The sequence below is a fragment of the Thunnus maccoyii genome, chromosome 22, assembly GCF_910596095.1.
Source record: "Thunnus maccoyii chromosome 22, fThuMac1.1, whole genome shotgun sequence".
Taxonomy (NCBI): Eukaryota; Metazoa; Chordata; class Actinopteri; order Scombriformes; family Scombridae; genus Thunnus; species Thunnus maccoyii.
The window spans coordinates 18,735,711-18,755,891 of record NC_056554.1 but is presented as its reverse complement, the minus strand read 5'-3'; the positions used below and the strand labels follow the sequence as shown (position 1 = coordinate 18,755,891).

General features: G+C 40.1%; 1 protein-coding gene across 2 annotated transcripts in view; it reads right to left on the bottom strand.

The window, feature by feature from the left end:
• Positions 1 to 20,181, bottom strand: part of si:ch211-200p22.4 (phosphatidylinositol-binding clathrin assembly protein) — an 80,808-nt gene that overhangs the window by 37,346 nt on the left and 23,281 nt on the right. For both annotated transcript variants that reach the window (XM_042400663.1, XM_042400664.1), the window contains exons 2-4: positions 19,528 to 19,670; positions 532 to 607; positions 100 to 202 (exon numbers count right to left, since the gene is read on the bottom strand). In XM_042400663.1, coding sequence (XP_042256597.1) covers positions 100 to 202; positions 532 to 607; positions 19,528 to 19,670 — 322 coding nt within the window. The remainder of the gene's footprint in view (positions 1 to 99; positions 203 to 531; positions 608 to 19,527; positions 19,671 to 20,181) is intronic.

Sequence of the window (20,181 nt, the reverse complement as noted above, 5' to 3'; positions counted from 1 at the left end):
TCTAGTGCCAAAAGCTAAACACTGTATCCTGGTGTGTGACGAGATGAGTTTGAAATGATGAGTGCGGCTGTCGTTTTGTGTGTGTGTAACCTCTCTTACCCCCTCTTCATCTTGGTGAAATCCACAGCCACAAGTCTGTAGGACATGGCCTTTTCATTCAGGTAACGGCTGTATCTTCTGATGAAGGTTGACATGTCATAACCTTGGAGAGAGAGAGAGAGAGAGAGAGAGAGACGAGCGAGTTGGAATGAAGGAAATATACAGAGTGTTTGGTTTGAGTCGGCTGCAAATGATTGTTTATTTGTAACAGCACCATATGGTATAATTTAAATCAAATAATCAACCGCATTGAAGTACCGATTTGGACTTCTAAACACTTTCTCTCGATTGTCTAAAACATTCTGGTACCCCGTGTGTTTGTCCTACGAGGCAAATCCTGCCGATCTGCTTCATTAAAAACAAATCAAAAGCAAAAACTATGTGAATTATGTTCACAGGAAGTTTGCAGAGAGAAGGTGAAGTGTGCTTTACCTTGCAGAGCTCCCTTATCCAGGAAGTTGTTCAGGTTAAACAGAGTGTTTCTGGAGGCCAGGTACTGGATGAAACGCTGCGATAAGACAGATAAAATAAATAAAGAAAAGTTAAAGCTCTGTGAAAGGAAGGTTTGAGATCCAAAAATAAAAATCTGAAACAGCTGTGCCTTCACAAGACAAATAAACCTTAATACAACATGACAATTTATTGGTTCTGCTCATTAGCTGTAAAACTTTGTTTGTAACTTTTAAAGAATGTAAAACAGGAATTTCCAGGAGCTTTATTCTCTTTGGATTTGTTGTATTTTGGGATATTTCTGATTGTGAAGTTGATGGTTTGAATACTGGATGAGAAAGACAACGATCATGAATGATGAACTATTTCCTTTCCTACAACAACCAAAACACTTCACCCAAAATTACCCCAGTGGAGACTATCGGTAACCAGCGGCAACCGACAAGTTTCAGTGCATTTACATGCACTTAGGTGATCGGTTTACAGTCGGCTTCCTCGAGCTGATTTCTTAAATGTCACATAAACAAGAAACCTGGTTTCGGTTTGTGGTGGTGAATTAGAGAAACTTGATATATATGTATGCATGTGCGTGACAAAGACTTCAGACAGGGGAAGTATCAGACTGTCTGGTTCATTACACAAAGCATAATAATCCAAAAATAGTCCAACTAAAAGGGAAATTCACACAAAGTAGCCTCCTGTAGTCTAACTAGATTGGTTGCCACCAGTGAGAAGACACTTTTGCACTTAATTTAACTTTATAACTTCATAATTTTATTGCATATAAAGTAGCTGAGGCTGATGGGAATGTCATTAGTTTTGTAGGTTTGGTCAAAAACCAAACTATTGGACAAATACAAATTTTGAAATGATGATGATGCCGCCAGATAGAAAATGAAGGGACCACCAGAGCTATTATAGTTCATACTGTGGGAACATGAATGTTTGTACCAAATTTCATTACAATCCATCAATAGTTGTCAAGATGTTTCACTCAAAACCACAAATGTCAACCTCATGGTGGCGGCAGAAGAAAAGTCAGGGAATCATCAAGGAAACATGAATATTTTGTAGCCAAACTAATTAGGATTCATCCTCTGGAGACCAGGAATATCTGTACAAAATGTAATGACAATCCATCCAATAGTGGTTGAAACATTTCACTAAAAAAAAAAATCCAAAAACAACCTCAAGGTGGCAGCAGGAGAAAAGTCAGGAGATCACAAAAGTCAGCTGACTTCATCCTCTGGGAACCATGAATGTCCAGTAGTTATTGTGATAATTCAGTCTGGACCAAAGTGGAGGACAAAAAGCCCATCTACTCTTATTTTAAATATCATTTAGATAACTGAAAAGATAAAATTGCTCTACTGAAACACACATACACACTGACAGTTGTAATAGTTTGTGCTTATTAGCCAACAGCTAGTAAGAAAAAATGATAGGGTTCATCACTGACATGAAGTCTGAAGATGTTTTATGGCACCGTGAGGATTAAATAATACTTTTTACGGTCTTAGAATTGTGAAAATAGTGAAAGTTCTCTTTTCCTGTGGTTTCCGAGGTCAGAGGTCGGCTGCAGAACACGAACCTTGGAGCTGCTGGGGGATTCGGGTTTGTTGATTGGGGAAACTTCAGCGGGAAGGAAGGCTTTAACCCGTGTCTTCCCGCTGCTACGCCTGCTGCTTCAAATGCTTTAACCTCCACTGCTTGAATCACCTCAGGCTGCTTCTCCTTATGTTTAAAAAAAAAAAATTTAACTTTTCCTCCTGCTGTTTCTTTTCCACTCATTTATAAGGACTCCTTCTGAGTAACACACATATCTGGTAAGGGAAGACAAATGGCAAGAGGAAGTGGTCAAAAAAGAAATTAATTAACCTTTGGGAGGAAGCAGAAGATTGGCAGCATAATATAATGACTTCTTACGTAATGACCCCTTGAAAATGTTAATGAGATTAAATATAAAGCTAAAACCGTCTCTAGAAAGGGATGAATCATGTCATCGCTATCTTTTACAGACTTTTTTTTTTTTTTTTTTTGGACATACCTGTTTATATTTCAACGTTTTTCCAATGCTGTGTAACAGAAACCCGACCCCTCCGTCCTTTCCCTTCCAACTTTTAAAACACTAGCCGCTTGTTCGTTTTTTGACGGATCTGATGTCATCGAGCAGGTGCTGGAAGATTCTTACTCGCCGTTTTCCAGGAAAGCTTTTTGTTGAGCGTGCCTGCTCTTTCTCCAGCTCCACCTTGACTCACATTTACACATCTTCATACTCTCAACACCTGGGAGTTTCCCCCAGTACAACCTCTGTATTTTACTGTTGGGCAGTAAGCAGCTCCTATGGAGTTATTCTCTGCTTTTTGAGTGTGAGTGCACCTTGATGTTAAGATATTAATGATGAAGTGAACTTTCTTCTTGGTGGAGCTGGAGATTCAGTGTATAGTGAGAGCTTTAGAAGAGCTTTGGTCCCTGAGCAGGTGTTGGTAGCTCATCCATATTTCCAACAAACTAGCAGCTCAAATTCAGGTTGGCAACTCACATTAAGGACTTGTCACCTACTTCAGACTTTCTATTTCTACTAAATCTATTTTCTAAGCAGCATATGTGGGATCTGTATTATAAGCTACAGCCTTTGGATTCAAGAATTTCACAGACCTTGGGCTAAGCAGAGGAACAATGTGCTTGCTTGCACATAATGTGGAAAAAGACGACTCCAACCACATTCAACTTTAAACTGACCTGAAAACACATCTCGACAGGCGTCGGTGTTCGCTCGGCCTTGAGCTAATGCCATTATATAAACTGAAAAGTGGATTTTTTTTTTTTTTCATGTGGTAATGTCAGATGTGTTGGCTGTTTGTTGGCCTTGTTCAGTTCGACAATAATTTGGGATATGTTTGATTTTATTCGAGCGCCCTAATGGCTTGTCTTCTTTTGACAGATGGTGTTTGTCAAGTTGGAGAAAAGTTATAGTTTGTATTATGTGTCAAATTATGCAATGCTGTTATTCACTTACTGAATTTTATTTGCAGTTGTGGTGTAACTGTCTTTTTATCTATGAGGACAATTCTCCTCATTGTTATGTCATGTTTGACATGTTTTTCATTTACTTCTACAAGACTACTGTTCCTTTATGTTCTCAGTAACTACAGAAAGGATATAATCCATTTGCAGTAAAAAAAATATATATAGACTACAGACCTGAGTTGGATACTAGACTCAAAAGATTTGAGACTTAACCTTGACTCATGTGTAAAGACTCAACCTTAGCTTGTATTTCACCCTCGTGAATATCTCTGCTATCTCGTCTTCCTCGCATCATTGAATAACAGAGTGCAGAGGAATAAGTCTCGGCCATCGCCCATGCTTTGGGGAACTCGGGCCTGAGGCTTCCCAAAAGCATCTTAACGTTAAGACCGTCTCTGTCCAACTGACTTAAAATGATCTGAGATTTGCCAGTTTGCCAATTCCTGACTTGGCAGGAAACCAGCCCTCACTGGCTGCGTTGGAGCATCTAAGAATCTGTGTGTGTGTATGTGTTTGTGAGCACAAATATGCTTGCGGGCATGTGTGTTGGATTCAGCTGCACTGACACATTTCCAAAGGCTCTGGGACTGTTTAAAAAGGCATAAAGAATCAGATTTTGTTCTTGTCCTTTTTTTTTTTTTGGTGAGTGTGTGTGTGTGTGTGTGCTCGCTTGCTCACACTCTGGGGACAAAGCTCTGTTCACACTGTCACATGTAGGGAATCAGCCCACATCTAAGGACAAACATTGAGTCCCAGAAAGTTAATCATTTATTTTAAAGGTTTTAGGTTAAAATTCTGACTGAAGTTAGAGTTCAGATAAAGGTAGGTTAAATCTGCACTGATCAATCTTTTATATTAGCAGTGGATCAAATGACTACGTGTATGTGAAAGGCTTGTAGCGACAAACCCACAGAGAATTTAATCGCCGACTCTGCTGTTACCCTCAGTTTCTGTTTCTGCATCTTTCAGCTTTACTGGTTTGTTTCACTCTGAACGCTCTCATCAGTGTCGTTTCCAGCAGCAGCAGCAGGCGACTGTATCCGTGAAAAAGCTCTGATAAACCTACTGAACGCTACACTTAGCAGTTAGCAACTAAAGAGCAAGTATTTCCTTCAGCAGTTAGAGGAAACCACAAAAACACAGCTAGAAGGAGTGAATATTGGACACAAACATGACTTCAAACTAATGCGACTGTTTGCCCTCACATTTGCATTAGGGTTGCAACTAATGATTGTTTTCATTACTGATTAATCTGCTCATTATTTTCTCGATTAATCAAATTAATGAAAATGCTCATTTTATTTCCCAGACACATCTTTAAATGTCTGATTTAGTCCAAACAACAGTCTAAAACCCAAAAATATTTAGTTTACTATCATGTTTGACAAAGAAAATCATTAAGTCGAGCAAATGTTTTAGCATTTTCACTTAAAAAATCATTACAATTATCAAAATACTAAGCGATTAATCGGCTAATCGTTGCAGCGCTAAACTTTATATGCATTAATATGTCATTAATATGTGATTACAGCTTGTTTTCGCTGCCCTGAATGGCCCAAAATATCAGTTAATGCAGGTTTAAGGTGAGAGTAACCCTCCAGGAAAATTAATATAAGTAGTGCTATGACTCAAATAACTTTTTGATTGATAAGAACATCTATATTAGATAGAGCTGCAAAGATTAGTCGCTTAATCGATCATTTGATCGACAGAAAATTAATCAGCAACCATTTCATAATTGAATAAGTAATTTTTCAAGCAAAAATGGCAAACATTCACTGGTTTCAGGAGCTTAAATTTGAGAATTTGTTGCTTTTCTTAGGATTTTGAACTGTTGGTTGGACAAAATAAGACACTTGAGGACGATGCTATGATGGGCATTTTTCACCATTTCTGCAGATTAATCAATAATAAAAATAATATAATGAGAGAAAATAATGAAAATGCCACTCACAAATAATTCTCACAGTCCAAGATGATTATTTCAAACCAAATAATATTCAACTTACAATGATATAACAGACTCAGTGTGATCCAATGTGTGTGTGATAGAATAAGAGGTCAGATGAGATGCTGTCTTAAGTTTTAGGGTAAAGACATTTTTGGGACTGAATTCTGAGTGTGTGTGTGTCAAGTTTAGTATTCTGTGCCTGTGTCAAAATAAAGCCAGGTTAAGACAGAGGAGTGTCAAGAAGATGGTCACAGATAAAGTGACGGAGGAATGTTGAGTAGATGGTCACAGATAAGGACACGTAGGAATGTCGAGAAGATGGTCACAGATAAAGAGACGGCGAGAGAAGGAGCTCATAAACTTCATAAGCCATCTGTCCCTGCCTCTTCTTGTGCGCGGACTACTCTACTTCCTCATCAAAAAAGGTCCATCTGACGAGAGCCTGCGTTTTTCTCCCTCAGCCTCAAATATAAAAAGGCGGAGGCAGGCAGAGAGAACCCACACACACAAAAAAAAAACGCATGGATATAGTTAAAAAGGAGAAAATCTATAAAAGGGGCAGAAACAGAGAGGGAGAGACGGAGAGAGAGAGAGAGAGAGAGGGAGTCTCAGAAAACCCGCTGAGTCCTAGATTATTCAGTGCAGACGGTTCCAAGAAAAACACGCGGTTTCTGAGAAGAGATTCAGATTTTGAGAAAAAGGTGTAAGAATAGAGAGAGAGAGAGAGATGTACAGAGATAGTGGAGAGAGAGGAGGAGAGTAGGTGAAGAGATGGAGAAGCACGTCGGCTCAGCTTGTCAAATAATTCATGTTAGCATATCGGAGAACAACCTCATGTATTATTGATACATTTAGATCCTGGCCACTCCCTGCCTCTCTCTCTCTCTCTCTCTCTCTCTCAACCTCAACAGTGAAACATAGCTATACATAGAAGCTACCAGCATCCAGCTTTCACCCGTCTTCTGTCTTTTTTCCTCCTCCCCTCCCTTTCTTTTACCCTCGTTTCTCCCATCTCCCTCCTTCCACAAATTGGCGGTTTCCGTAGTAACCAAACACCATGGCCTCAGCGCTGACCTGAAGTGGTTTTTCTTTTGTTTTGTTTTTTTTTTTTTTTTTTTTTGAGTAATGTACAGGTTATGTGGCGGAGAAGTCGAGGCTAGGAGCTCCGGAGACTGCAGCGGACTTTTAACAGAGAACATGACATGTGAGTGTATGTTAGTTGACAGGTTTTTATGCTTCGTCTTCATTCTCAATCACAAAGGAACTTTAAAATAAAGCTAGGCTATAAAATCTATATTAAAATACACTATATAGTCAAAAGTATGTGGACACCCCTGTCTGTTTACTTTTGTCTGGGGCTGTTTTGATAGTTCACGCTGGTTCCAGTTAAAGAGAATATTAATGTACCAAAAAAAAAAGCAAAGTTCTGCATTGGCAGGGGCGTGTACCAGTGAGATGATGAAATATGTTTCAGAAAGTCCCCTTTGAGTAACAGATCCATGAGTTTGAAGGCTTATCAGACACCAAAACACTGCACAGCAGTTAAAGGCATTATGAGGGAAGATTCATTTTTACTTTCTTGTGTGACGATCTCAAGATAAACAGAAATACAACATCCATGTAACAAAGAAATCTACCCGGAATGTGTGCTTGGGATGTATTTGATTGGTCGACACAGCGGTCGGATAACGTTTCATTGCTTTGTGGCAAAATGATTTTATTCAAAAAGGGGGGACTGGGATTTTCCACACAGTGCTTTTGTCTGTCAGAACCCCGCCCCAAGACAATAACACTCTTCCAACTTTGTGGCAGTTTGGGAAATGGTTTTCTCAGTTCGGTGTGGAAGAGCTCGACTGGCCAACACGGAGCCCTGACCTCAACCCCGCCCAACACCTTTGGCATAAACTGGAACACTTCTGCGGCTGAATGGGAGCCAATTCCTGCAGCCAGGTTCCAAAATCTCTCTCAACATTTCTGGAAAGGCTTCCAAGAAGAGTGTAGGTCGTTAAAACAGCATGTTAATGCCCACAGTTGTTAATGGGCATCAACATACTTTATTCGGGTGTCCACATACCTTTGGCCAGGTAGTGTAAATGATCAGATTTAGCTCATGTCGTCATGTCAGCTTGGTTTTAATATGTTTGTTTTGTTAAATTACAGTATAACCAGTTTAAAGGACCAGTGTGTAGGATTTAGAGGCATCTAGCTGTGAGGTTACAGATTGCAAGCCCCTCCTTTTTAAGCGTACAGGAGAATCTACGGTGGCCACAAAAAACGTAAAAGACCCTCTCTAGAATCAGTGTTTGGTTTGTCCGTTATGGGCTACTGTAGAAACATGGCGGTGCAACACGGCAGCCTCCATGGAAGAGGACCCGCTCCCTATGTAGATATAAAGGGCTCATTGTAAACTAACAAAAACACAACAATTCTTATTTTCAGGTGATTAAACACTGATGAAAACATACTTATGAGTCTGTTTGCTAGATGCCACTTAATTCTACACACTGGTCCTTTAAAATACTGAAACATTGACTCACTGGTTGTTTGAACTTCTGGTTGTGATTGGTTGTTGTAGCTCTCATTTACTGAAAATTGCAGTATTTGTCAGAGACGTCCAGTAATTTGATGAATTTTATTGCCCGGCTTTTAGGCTGAAAGAGAGTAATCACCCACTAATGGAGACCATAGATTAAGAGATGAAATTTGGCCTATTTGCCCAAATAAAGTTCTAACTTTTAGTATTTTTCTTCCACTGTTCACTTTTCTCCCAAAGGGAGTAATGAATGGAAACTCGAGGGTGAAATCCAAACTGCTTCCAAAACAGAAGTACGTAATCAGCCCAGAGAAAACTGTACTGACTGACTTCAGATCTTTTTCATCTCTCCTTCCTTTGATATTAAAAAAAAAAAAAAAAAAAAAAAATCACAGACCAGCCTGCTTGGTAAACACGAGTGTGCTGCGTGCAGCTTACTGACGTCACATAACATGATATCTGGGAAGTTGAAACAGTTATCGCTCGGCCCTCTTTGGACTTGCCAACGTGTACACAGAGCCAATGAACAACCAACATCTTCTACAAGCAGATGAGTTATTGATCCTGCTGCTGAAATTCTCTGTTAGCTTTCACAGAGTGTACAGCTTCTTTTTAGGGACTCACTGTCTCGCTCAGGGACGTGTATTCTCTTTCTCTCACCAGTAACTCCAGCTGTATCTTTGTGATCTTTTATATTTTACAGTCAGAAAATATCTGAACAACACAGGGATAAAGAAGGGGTCAGTTAGGCGATGTTAGACCACAGGGGGATTCATTTTTAGCTGGTGTGCTTGATTTTTTTAATTTTTTTTATACAAAAACACACCGCATGCACGAAATCGTCAGAACTGACTGCAAAAACCGAGTTCCTCTGAAAGGTGATGACTCACACGAGAAGAATGAGTCGTGATCAGGCTGGGTTGAATGAAAGCAGCTCTTATGCAAGCGGAGAAACAGACACCGACACACAAGGAAACGGACGTGTGGGACAGATGCAGACACATGTGCACACACACACACGAGCTAAAATACACATTTGGCTGCCTTCGACTTGCCTAAATCCTGCCTGGGATTCTCCCCTCTTCTTCTTCTTATTCTTCTTTTTCTTCCTCCTCCTCCCTTTCCTCATCCTCCTCTCTCTTCCTACGTAGATATTTCTCCTCCTCTTATGCAATCAAACCATTTAGCCTCTGAATCCAATCTGATTGTTAGAGTAAGAGAGTCACAAAAGAGATGCTGGGTGGGTGTGGAGAATGTGTCTACACTAAAACGTTTTGTGTGTACACATCCTGCTTTGACAATACCTTGGCGTGTGTGTGAGTGTGTGTGCAAGGTGACAAGGCTAATAGTGTGTGGGCTCCTGTTCTCAGGGGAGCAGTTGTGTCTTGCTGGTGGATGAGTGTGTCTGTGAGGTCAATGATGCAGCCAAGCAACATGAGTCATCATTTGAAACATTAATGCACACAGACACACACAGACACATACTGGATATTAATACAGCTTTCTCTGTACAAGTTCAAGTACATGCCCCCCCCCCCCCCCTCACGCTGACATGTACACATCTGACAAAACAAAGTCCAAAGATAAGGTAACAGGAATTCTCTCTCTTGTACATCATCCAGCCTCAAATCAGATCCAGTCTCAGTGAACTTGTTTACTGTATCAGACACAGGCTGTGTTTTGGTTTATTTGTATTATAGGATGGAAATAGAGTTGCAAAGTAGAAGTTATTTTTGGGTATCCTGCAAGTCAAAAAAAGTCAAATTTATTCTCTGCATACACAATAAAAAGTCCTCTGTTGTCTGCGCCGCTAACAGCTAACAGAAGCTAAAGATCATTCTCTACAGGACGAAATTAATTCAGCACTTAAATTGCAGTGTTTTCTTACCAAACAACGCAACAAGCTCTCATTCTTTGTAATTCTATTATGCGTGTCTATATATCAAAATGTATGCTTGACAGTCTCATTACCCAAACAATCACAAACCACATTCCTAAATAATGACCCAATGTACACACGGGTGTGCCACAACACAGTTAGATCTGATAAAATGCCATTAGGATTGAGACATCTGGTAAACATACAGTGTATTAGACTATAAGTACGCAGGTTCTTCTTTGTTGTTTTGTTCACAAGAAGCAGATTTTGCTAAACAACTGTATTGTCCACTGAATCTGAAAAACGCCAGGATTTTGTCATGTGTTTATATAAAGATGAATTAACTGGAGAGACATCTGGAATCCCATTGCTTCTGTGTTACGAAATCACTTTAAACCAGAGATCTAATGCAGTGAAACAGCTAATTGTAATGTTTTAGATGCAATTGTATCGAGGGGTGGCAGCAGCGGAGCTAATTACAGTACTGCTAATTAAACCAGGCAGTTGAAGAGAGACGACTGGATGGAGTAAAACAACGTCTCACAAGCGGTAGCTTTACAGAAGAAGTGTGTAACCAGGGAGCAAACATTAGAGGAGGAGGTGCCCTACAAACAAGATTATCATAGAACAGCTAAAAAAAAAAAGCTAAAATACTGTAATACAGGTTGTTGTCCTGGATGAGCAGATAGTTTCAGGGGTGGGAAACTCCAGCTTTCAAATAGTTGCCCTCTAAACACTAAGACATTGTCCTCCTGCAAATGTACAGCAAGTTATGGGGACAAATTGTGGATTTCATAAAAGATGTGACCACAGTTATGTTCATTATGATATATGATCTTTCCTTTCTCGCATGGCACATATGCAGTTTACAGTGATAACAGTGGCAGATTTACCATTTCAAATTATTAGTCAAATCTAAAATAATTGGTTGTTAATTTCAGAGAGAGGTAGACAAAAAACAGGCTACTCATTTCTAGCCGGAAACTGTCAGTTTCGCCGACTGAAATGGCAACTGATAGCAGATTTTATCGGCTCTAGCTAGCTGGCTACTTAAGATAACGATAGCTTGGTAGCTGAATTGGTTGAAAACGTCGTCTCTAGCTGACTTTTAGAAGTTTCAAGCTGACTTGTTTTAAAAGGAGAATCTTTATAAATGGGCCCTAAAATACGCTCTTGATGACTACATTCATGATTTTGTGCTAAAACGCTGCTAATGCTACTTGTCCCAGACAAAAAGTCAATGTCTTAACCAGCTGATGATTCATGTAAAACAAAACAGCATTTTTCTTGTATTGCAGTGTAAAGCTAGTTAGTCATGGTCTAAAATTAGACTTATTAGGTTTGAATATAGCCTTGTTTGGTTGCTTAGCTTGTTTTCACTTTTAGCATAACAAGCGGAGGAACTTTTACGCTGCGGACTAACCAATGTGTTTGACAAACGTAATGCTATCTTGGGTAACTTTGCCTGGAGTGTAAATTTCCCAAAGTCCAATAAAGAGCAGGACAGAGCTGCTAACGTTACCCTAAATCCTGATAGCATCCAGGTCCAGCTTCCACAGAGTGGGGGAATACTAGACAGTGGATGAGCTGGTCCTGAATGGGTTTTTTAAGTAATCTGTAACCCCACAACACAATGTAGTAAGTTCATAAGGTACTCCTTAACCTTGGAAACAATGCTGTGTTACTATTGTAGGAAGTAAGCTAGTTAGCCGGAAATGCTAAAGATTAAATCTTACATTAGAGCCAATAAATAACCTGTTTAATCTATTCCTTACACTTTTGTTGTAGCTTATTTGGAAATGTTAATTTCAGTTGCTAAAATATGACTGGGTACTCACTATTTTTGGGGAGAGGCGTTTAGCAAACAGGAAATTAAGTAATTAAGTACAAATCAGACCAGTGCTGTGTCAGCAGATAGTCCATATCAATAACTCGGACACAATAAAGCAACAAAAATAGATTCAGACATCCCTGACTAGGAGAATCTCTATTGAGTTAGTTGTACCCTGCAAGTTTCTGGTTGGCTGAGCCTGCTGAGCCCAGTAGGACGGCCACACACACACACACACACACACACGCAAACTCACACACAAACACACACACACACACACACACACACAATACTTTCATCTATTGATCACACAGATGCAGCCAATTTACTAGGGTTGGAAAAACTTGTTTATCTGCCTGAAGGAGCATAAGGAAGTGTGTGGTGAGTGTGTCTGTTCATCATGGGTCACCCTGGAGTTTTTGCTATTTAGATAGGATGTTTGGGTAGCAGAGATAAGCAGGAGTCCATCTGGAACACACACACACCCACACACACCCACACACACCCACACCCACAGACACACACTCAGACTGTTTTCATGCACTGCAATCTTTGCCTCTACACTAATCATCTTTATATTTGCCAGTAACTGATTGGAAGCATGTGTGTGGTGACTGTGTGTTTGTGTGTGCATCCAAGCTCTTCAGATTATCACGAATGACCCCTGTTAGAGTCAGTGTGACCTCGCACATACACATACACACGAATAACATCCTCCCTGTCCGTACTCCCTTTGGCACAGTGCTTTAGTCAGCAGATTTCTACACCTCTTTTTTTTTTTTGTCTTTCATTTTCCTCCCTTTTTTTCCTCCCTTCTCGTCGTATTTTCTTCCAGTCTGCCTCCTCTTTCCCCGCTCAGATGTCTGTCTTTCATTATATCTTGCTCACACCATCCTCGTTTAAAATCTCGCTTAAATGCCTCCGTCTGTGTCCTCGCTCTCCCGGCGGAGGCGAGGGGAGTGTAGTGATGAGAGTGCTTTAATGACGTCACTGAAACGAATGGGCCGTTCGCTATCTGGGACACTGGTGGCTGCGAGGTGGGTTAGGGGCAACGACTCGCACTGCAACTTTACACTGCCGTAAAAGCACACAAAATGATCTCTCACACACACATCTTACTGTCCTCTCCCTCCCCACCTTCCTCCTCCTCCTCCTCTTCCTCTCCCAACTTTTTCTACCTCACAAACACACTCACAGAAAAGGAAAGCGGCGTGTCCTGCTACCATCAGCACTTTCCCTTCGTGTCCTCGCCAGACTGTCCCTGTCTCCTCTCATGTCCTTAATGACTCTCACACTCTCCCGCTGTCTACCCTCTGCTTCGCTCTCTCTTCATCTTCTCCTACCCTCGCCCTACCTTCCTCGCACTCCATCCTATTGCTTTACTCGGTTTTGATGCACAGAGTCGCAGCTCTGTATCTTGATTCCTGATGCACTGAGGTACAATCAATCAGACAGTTACAACTATACAGTCCTGAGGAAGAAAGGATGATTGGTAGGTATTTTTGGGGACTTGGCGTCCTTCAAAACAAACTCCCAAAAGGGGTTTCACAAGGCTATGTTATACCGAAACCTCGTGGTCTAGCAAATCTTTGGGCTGTGACATTCCTTGAAGTCACACTACACTGAGGAAAAACAGAAAACTGCGAGGGCTATTAAAAAAGCTATTCATCTTAGAAAATATTTAAGTCTGACAGGTTAGGGTTGCACAGGTTCGATTTTCTGCTGTGTTCATTTTGACAAAAGTATTTATTCTTACTTACAAAACGAAATTTGGGGGGTGAAAGTGTTACCCAATATTGATTGTTCAACACTGAAAAATACTACAGCCTGAGCTGAGCTTTTGAGGCTGATAATAATAGATACTTTTGCTTTTATGCAAGCAAATAACATTAACATTGTGATACAGTATGTCTGAGTACAGATTACTGTCATCTTTACAATCATAGATCACAGTATGTGTGCTGTAAGATAACAGGAATTTCAATAAACTTCAACAACAACCACGGCTTGAGGCTAAAGCCAATGTGGACGAATCTTTAAGTGCAATACCACCGATGGCCACTAGATGCCGACTCCAATTGACTCCCATTCAAAAAGCGTCAACATCTCTCTAGAAATACTAAGCCAATAATCTTTTCATTTAATTATATTCTCAATCGCTGCATTCAGTCCCTCTAATAAGTGTGCTGGTGGTCATTTCGGACATTATCGCTCCGTTAGTGGGGCGCGTTTCTAGAGCAGGAAACGCAACACCCTGCACTCCATATTGGGAAGGTACTGGCGCCAAACGGAAAGCAACAACTTTTGGCTTTAAACTGGCTCCAGTGCAAACCAATGGGCGGCATCACACCTTACCACGTCCATCTTTATATACAGTCTATGGCGATAACCTGATTTAAACCAATAATATACATTTCTTTAATCGTAGGATAACTAAATCAGCTTTAAAAATTTCAGTGCATTAATCACCAATTTCGTGAAGAGGTTCTGATTCACTTACAGTCAGATTTTAAGCTCTAGTTTGTAGAGTGTAGTAACGGGTCCTGTCAAGTGTCTTTATTGCTCAAGTCTTCATTTGACCGCTGTTTCTCAATGCGAATACAATTTTCTGTTTTTTGGCAAAAGTTGACTTATGAAACTCTTGATCTCATAATATTACATAACTTTCAGTGTTTAATTCTTCCCTGGATACATAAAAAAAACACGTGTGCAGTTGTACGTAAAATAATTTTGTTTTGAGTTTGTTTTTGAGTTTTTAATAGTGAAAGCGTACACTATGATGATTTTATGTGGAATTGAGTAACGTTCCATGAGATGAGTGTGTTTTTGAATAAACATGCTTTAATGCCTGTTAGTAAAATATAATTTGACATCTATTTTATTTGGAAATCTTGTTTTATAGCTGTTGTGCAGTAAATATTGCTTATTGGAAACCAAACTAAACAAAGCTTTGCCACTAAATATCTCATTACATAAAGTAAACAGGGAGATAAATCAGTCTTGGAGAATCAGCTGCAAGAAATGCTGGGGGAAGAATAGAAATTCAAGCGGATTATGTGTCGAGTACCCATTTAAAGAAGTGCTTTTAGCCTTTAAAAGATCGATTTCGAAATAACTTCTACGTCTATATGATCCCATTTCTCCCTCATCCTTATAGACTAATTTCTTGTACTGTCAACGTCTACATCTTTTACCCATTCTTGTATTTCCATGAACCAATGCCCCCAAATGTCCTTACTTCCCCTACCTTTCCTCTCTAACCTTGCTCAGGTTACTGGGTGGCCGAAGCATCCACGCTCCCAGGAGAGACCCAGCAGTCTGAGTTCTCCTGTCCAGAGACAGAGCTCCCTGGAGGGGATAGAGAGGATCACAGCTGCTGGGATTGAGGGGGCGGAGAGTGGCTATCTTAGCCATTGTTTGAGGTTTCCTGCTGGATTTGTTTTTGGTACATGTTGGCCTATCATACAAAGGCTTGGAAGCAGAAGCACAAGCTGACAAATGATAACAACTAAGACAATAGCTAGACAAGGAGCCTGGACCAAATAACTCCCAAGTAATATCCCAGTTTGTAGGTGATCCTCCTTTATAACTCAAACTTTACTGCATTTGTTGGTTTTAACAGTCTGTATCGGCCACCCACAAGTAGCAACAAATGAGGTGCAAACTCCAGATCCTGCAGTGGTGTTTTTCTGAGATGTACTCTTTAAATGGCTTTGTACCAGCACAAAAGTGAAATTGTGATCAAAGATATTGACTGACTCTTGATCGCTCCTAAGATTCAGAGTGTCACTGGGGAGTAAGCCAGGATTGCTTCTTGGCAGGGAGGAAAAAACGAGAGGTGAACAATTGAATGAGTATCAATACTGGCCAGACACACACACACACACACATATATATATATATAAAAAAACGCCCTATTACTCTAATCACCATCCCAAGCCTTTTAACAAATATGGCAGCTGAGGCAAAGAAGAGATATTAAAACTTAATTCACCTGCTATTTACTCTGAATGTTAAATTCCCACATTTGATTTGAAAGCATGCGCTGAATATATTACCAGGAACAGCAGAATAAAATGAGCTGCATTTAAAACGGCTGCATTTTGCTGACATTCAGACCGACTTACAATAGATGCAACAGCAGACTAGGTATAAATATTACAGTACTGATTAACATTCAGTTGGTGACCAGAGGCTGGCAGGAGATGCAGATGCGCTTCTTAATTTAACCTGAACTACATGTTTTTGCAGTTTGTTCATGTGAGATATCATGCTGTCCTACATATTTGGCTGTGTTCACTGCCAATGAACTAGTGAAATGGCAAAAAAGCAATAAATCTGTTCTGCTAACACTCATGCTATCAATATCCATTTATCTATAACCCAAAACCTGCTTAGTGAGAGTCTATGTATCCATGTTGTCTTTGGTGAGTTAGCTGCCATTTAAATGTCTTGTGAGGTGTTCATGGAATTAGAGCTGAAATTTTAAACATTGAAGGTAAAAACTAAGGTTTCCGTTTCTAACTCCTCCTTTCCTTACCTTTCCTAATTCCTTCTTTGCCTCCTTTTTTCCCTTCAGTACTTCTCCTTTCCTTCTTCTTTCTCAAATACCTATTATTTTGTATTGTAATTCTGTAAAAATATCAGTTTGTTCCATTGATTTTCATTCTTATCAGTGCAGAAAAGCCTCTGAAAGGAAGACACAGAGTAACGAGACAGAAAAACCCAGATAAATGAAATTAGTTTAGGCTTAGCAGCTCTTTAAGGCAGGGTGACCCAAGAAAATAAAATTTCAGGGGTAGAACATCATATCAGACTGACAGGCCGATATGAAATATTTAAAGTGACGAATGTCAGCTCCCTGAGTCAGCTATTCGAATGCTTATACCCATTGTAACATCAACAATTCTGCGGTAGGCATTAAAATTGAATTACCTGGCATACAGCCTTTCAAAAGTCTTATGCATCCGTCGCTTCAGCTCCTGTCCACAAAGCTGTCTGACGTGCGTGTTGCATGTTCTTTACTATCTGAGCTTTCGTTAAGAGATTGTACGAGTCTCCAGAGTGCCGGGCCGAGCTGGAACCGGTCAGCGTGTTGATCTGAAAAGGAATGTACAGTCTATTGACCCCAATTCTGTGGGTCTGTGGTTTCTAATTTTACGGCCAGATTTCTCTCAGCTCTGACTATAATGGATGGGACGGCCATGAGGGAGCAGGGACACCTGGCTGCCGAGCCTCAGTCAGCACCGCTGTCCTGACAGGCCTGATGAATGCGGGCTGATGAGTACACACTCGCTCTACTACAGCCTGGAGCCTCACTCTGTCTGTGGGCGACCAGAAATGCAGCGCAGTAATGTACTGCAAGTGTGCTTCTATTAGGGTTTTACAGTTACTCTAGGCTATATGATATTGGTAGTTTCCACAATTAATAATAACTGAATGGCAACATATTAACACTAAAACATTTTAAATTTCCGTTGTGCTTGAATTATTAGTCATTTTAAAGCTCTAATATACTTGACACAGGGTATTGCTCTATGTTATTTATCCATGTAGCACCATTCACATTTTATAACCTCAGCTTGACAATGTGAAAAAACACAATGTAATTACAGATCCTAATATTGTTTCTGTTCTGTATTGCAATATTATTTCATCATTCAGAGTGCAGATAGTTTATCCAAAAAAAAAAAAAATAACAGAAACATGACTGCATGTTTGGCTCAACAGCTGACAAAGATTACATGAGTCTATAAAGAATTAAAAATGATGAAAACACAATACAATCAAGCTACATTAATATAAAATAAACCCTTCATTTCCTATTATAACATACAGTGAAGGCATACTGGTTGTGATCTCTGCACACTCGGCTTGTTATGTTGCAGATATTAAGAATTAGCACAAGTGTTGCAGTCATTATGAAGTCATTTAAGGTGAGATATCAACATCAACAAGTTTCAGTGTGACAGTGACAACTCAAGAGATAAATCAACTTACACATCTTAGGAATACCTCTAAACCACTTCCTGCTACTCTGCAGTGACCTACTTAGCGTGATTTGGTTTGTCAAAAACGGGAATTTCCACAGCTTGAGCAAATATTTATCATACAGTCCTCTGATGAACCGATGTCTCTTTGACCTGCATGTGAGGTCTCGGCTTATGTAAGTGCCTTATGATTGAAGTCTGTCTAATTCACCTATACCACCTACGTATCATCTAATTCTGTCCAATTCTCTACATTACTATTTTAACATGCACTCATGTGTGGGTGGGTGAGTTTAGACGCTTCTTTCGTGTGCCAAAAACACAATGATCTCACACCCAACTCTTCCTCTTTTCAGAGGAAGTTTAGATTAATGCAATAAACAAGTACCCGACAAAAGGAAGCGTTACGTAACGTCGACACAAGTGATCTCGACTACACAAAAGACGAAATGCTCCCCCCCCCCCCGTTTTAATGGAAATCAAAAGGAATGTGGTGAAGGCAGGGTGTGTCCGCTTTCAAGTGCGTTTTGAAAGCCGTGTGTGTGTGTGTGTGTGTGCGTGTTCGAGAAGAATTATGTGCTAGTATTTGCATGTAGGAGAGTCAGTACACAATGTTATTCACCTGCGTTTACACAGGCATGCACCGTTTCAGCAGCTTTTGGTGCTCGATGGAATCAGAAATGCTCAATTTGCAGAATTGAAGATGCTTTTTGGGTTAATCGTTAAATAAAAGTGAGACTAAATGGATCAAAACTTGACTTACTTAACTTAATTTAGAGAGTAATCTAAAGATCACATTATAGTAAGCATGTCCTAGAAACTACTGCAAATACTACAGGGATCATAAATTTTACGTTATATAAAATAATAATACATTCCAGCAAAGCAACACACTGTGATTGAACTTGGCTTCATAAAATATGCAGCTCTATACTCACCATAGTAAATAACAAAATGGCATCAGTCCATCTCAACATCGTTCTATATTTTCATGTAAGGATGTACTGTTGTATCGAGGAGGAGGATCAATATAAATGCAAACTACAACAGTTTATCTAAAGAACAGAGTGCACTTCTAAAACTACAACTCTCTCTGAATAAAATCCATCCTCTCCCTTTCAAAAAGCTGCACTGTCACATATAAAGCGAGACGTTTTGCTGACAAGGGATTTGATCATGCAAAACAGTACAATGTCTGATCTAAATCGCATTTAATAAAACCCAAAAAAGTTCACCCAAACATGGCTGATATTGCTCGAATTTTAATTTCCAAAACCGTTTGAAAGTCTGCAGATCCGTAGAGGGATTTGTGTTATTCTTCCAGCTTTCAACCCTGGTTTTTTTTTTTTTTTTTTACTAAGTTAATTTATTTGATTATTCATTTGCCGCTATCCTCGTCCCCCATCTTGCTTGCGACTCACACTGAGCTAATTAAATTCTCTGCACTCCGCTGCTATTTTGATTATTCTGCTCCGTGTGTCCGACGTGGACGTCCTCGGTAACTGTTTGTACCCCCGTACGCGTCGGTCACCCTCCCGCCCCGCAACTGTTGATCCTGATGCTGATACGGACATGAATAAATAATACAAATGTGTATGTTTGTATTTATGAATGCGTGGGCAAGACAGAGTTGAGTAATAACATAACTTATTGATGCAGCCTCCATTGACTGCCCTGGAGGGCTTTTGTTTCTGTGAATATGTGTGTGTGTGTGTTTGTGTGTGTTTGTGTGTGTGTGTGTGTGTGTGTGTGCAAGCCTCCCACCTCGTTGCCGTACATCATGAGGTGGTGGGTGGTGATAAGGGCTTTGAAGACCACCACCCAGCTGGAGTTGGCCGTGCGCTCGAAGAGCGTGTCCGCCAGCTGGGGAATGTTCACGTTCATCTCATTAGTGCAGTGGATCAGATCTGCCAGACACAAAAAATAAATAAATAAATAAAAAAACAAGGACACACAAAGAGCCGTGTTACTCAACAACACAAAACAAAGCACAGTTACGAGAAAAAAAAAAAAAAAGCTTTTAAAAAGTTTTGATAACCCTGATAGACAACGACAAATTGATTTTCACACATAGACAGAAACATGCAGACGGCACAGGAATACCAAGGACGGACAAACACGGCGCGCTCGCTTGGGTTGAATTCTTAAGTGAACAAAGTGTGAAGGACAGGTGCTCGCTGCACAACTTTCTTTCTGACCTTCTCTTACTACTCTCCTGACTTTCACTCCGCCGCGCCGTCTCCTTCCTTCTTTTCTGTTCTCCGGAGACATGTTAGCAAAAGTTCAGGTGTCATTCATTCAACTGAACCTGGAAGAAAAAATTGAACCTTCCAGCTCAAGAATGTCAAGTTACACGACGTGCAGCCACAAAAACTAACAGATAGATGCTGTTATGTTGTTGTGATATACATAAGCACA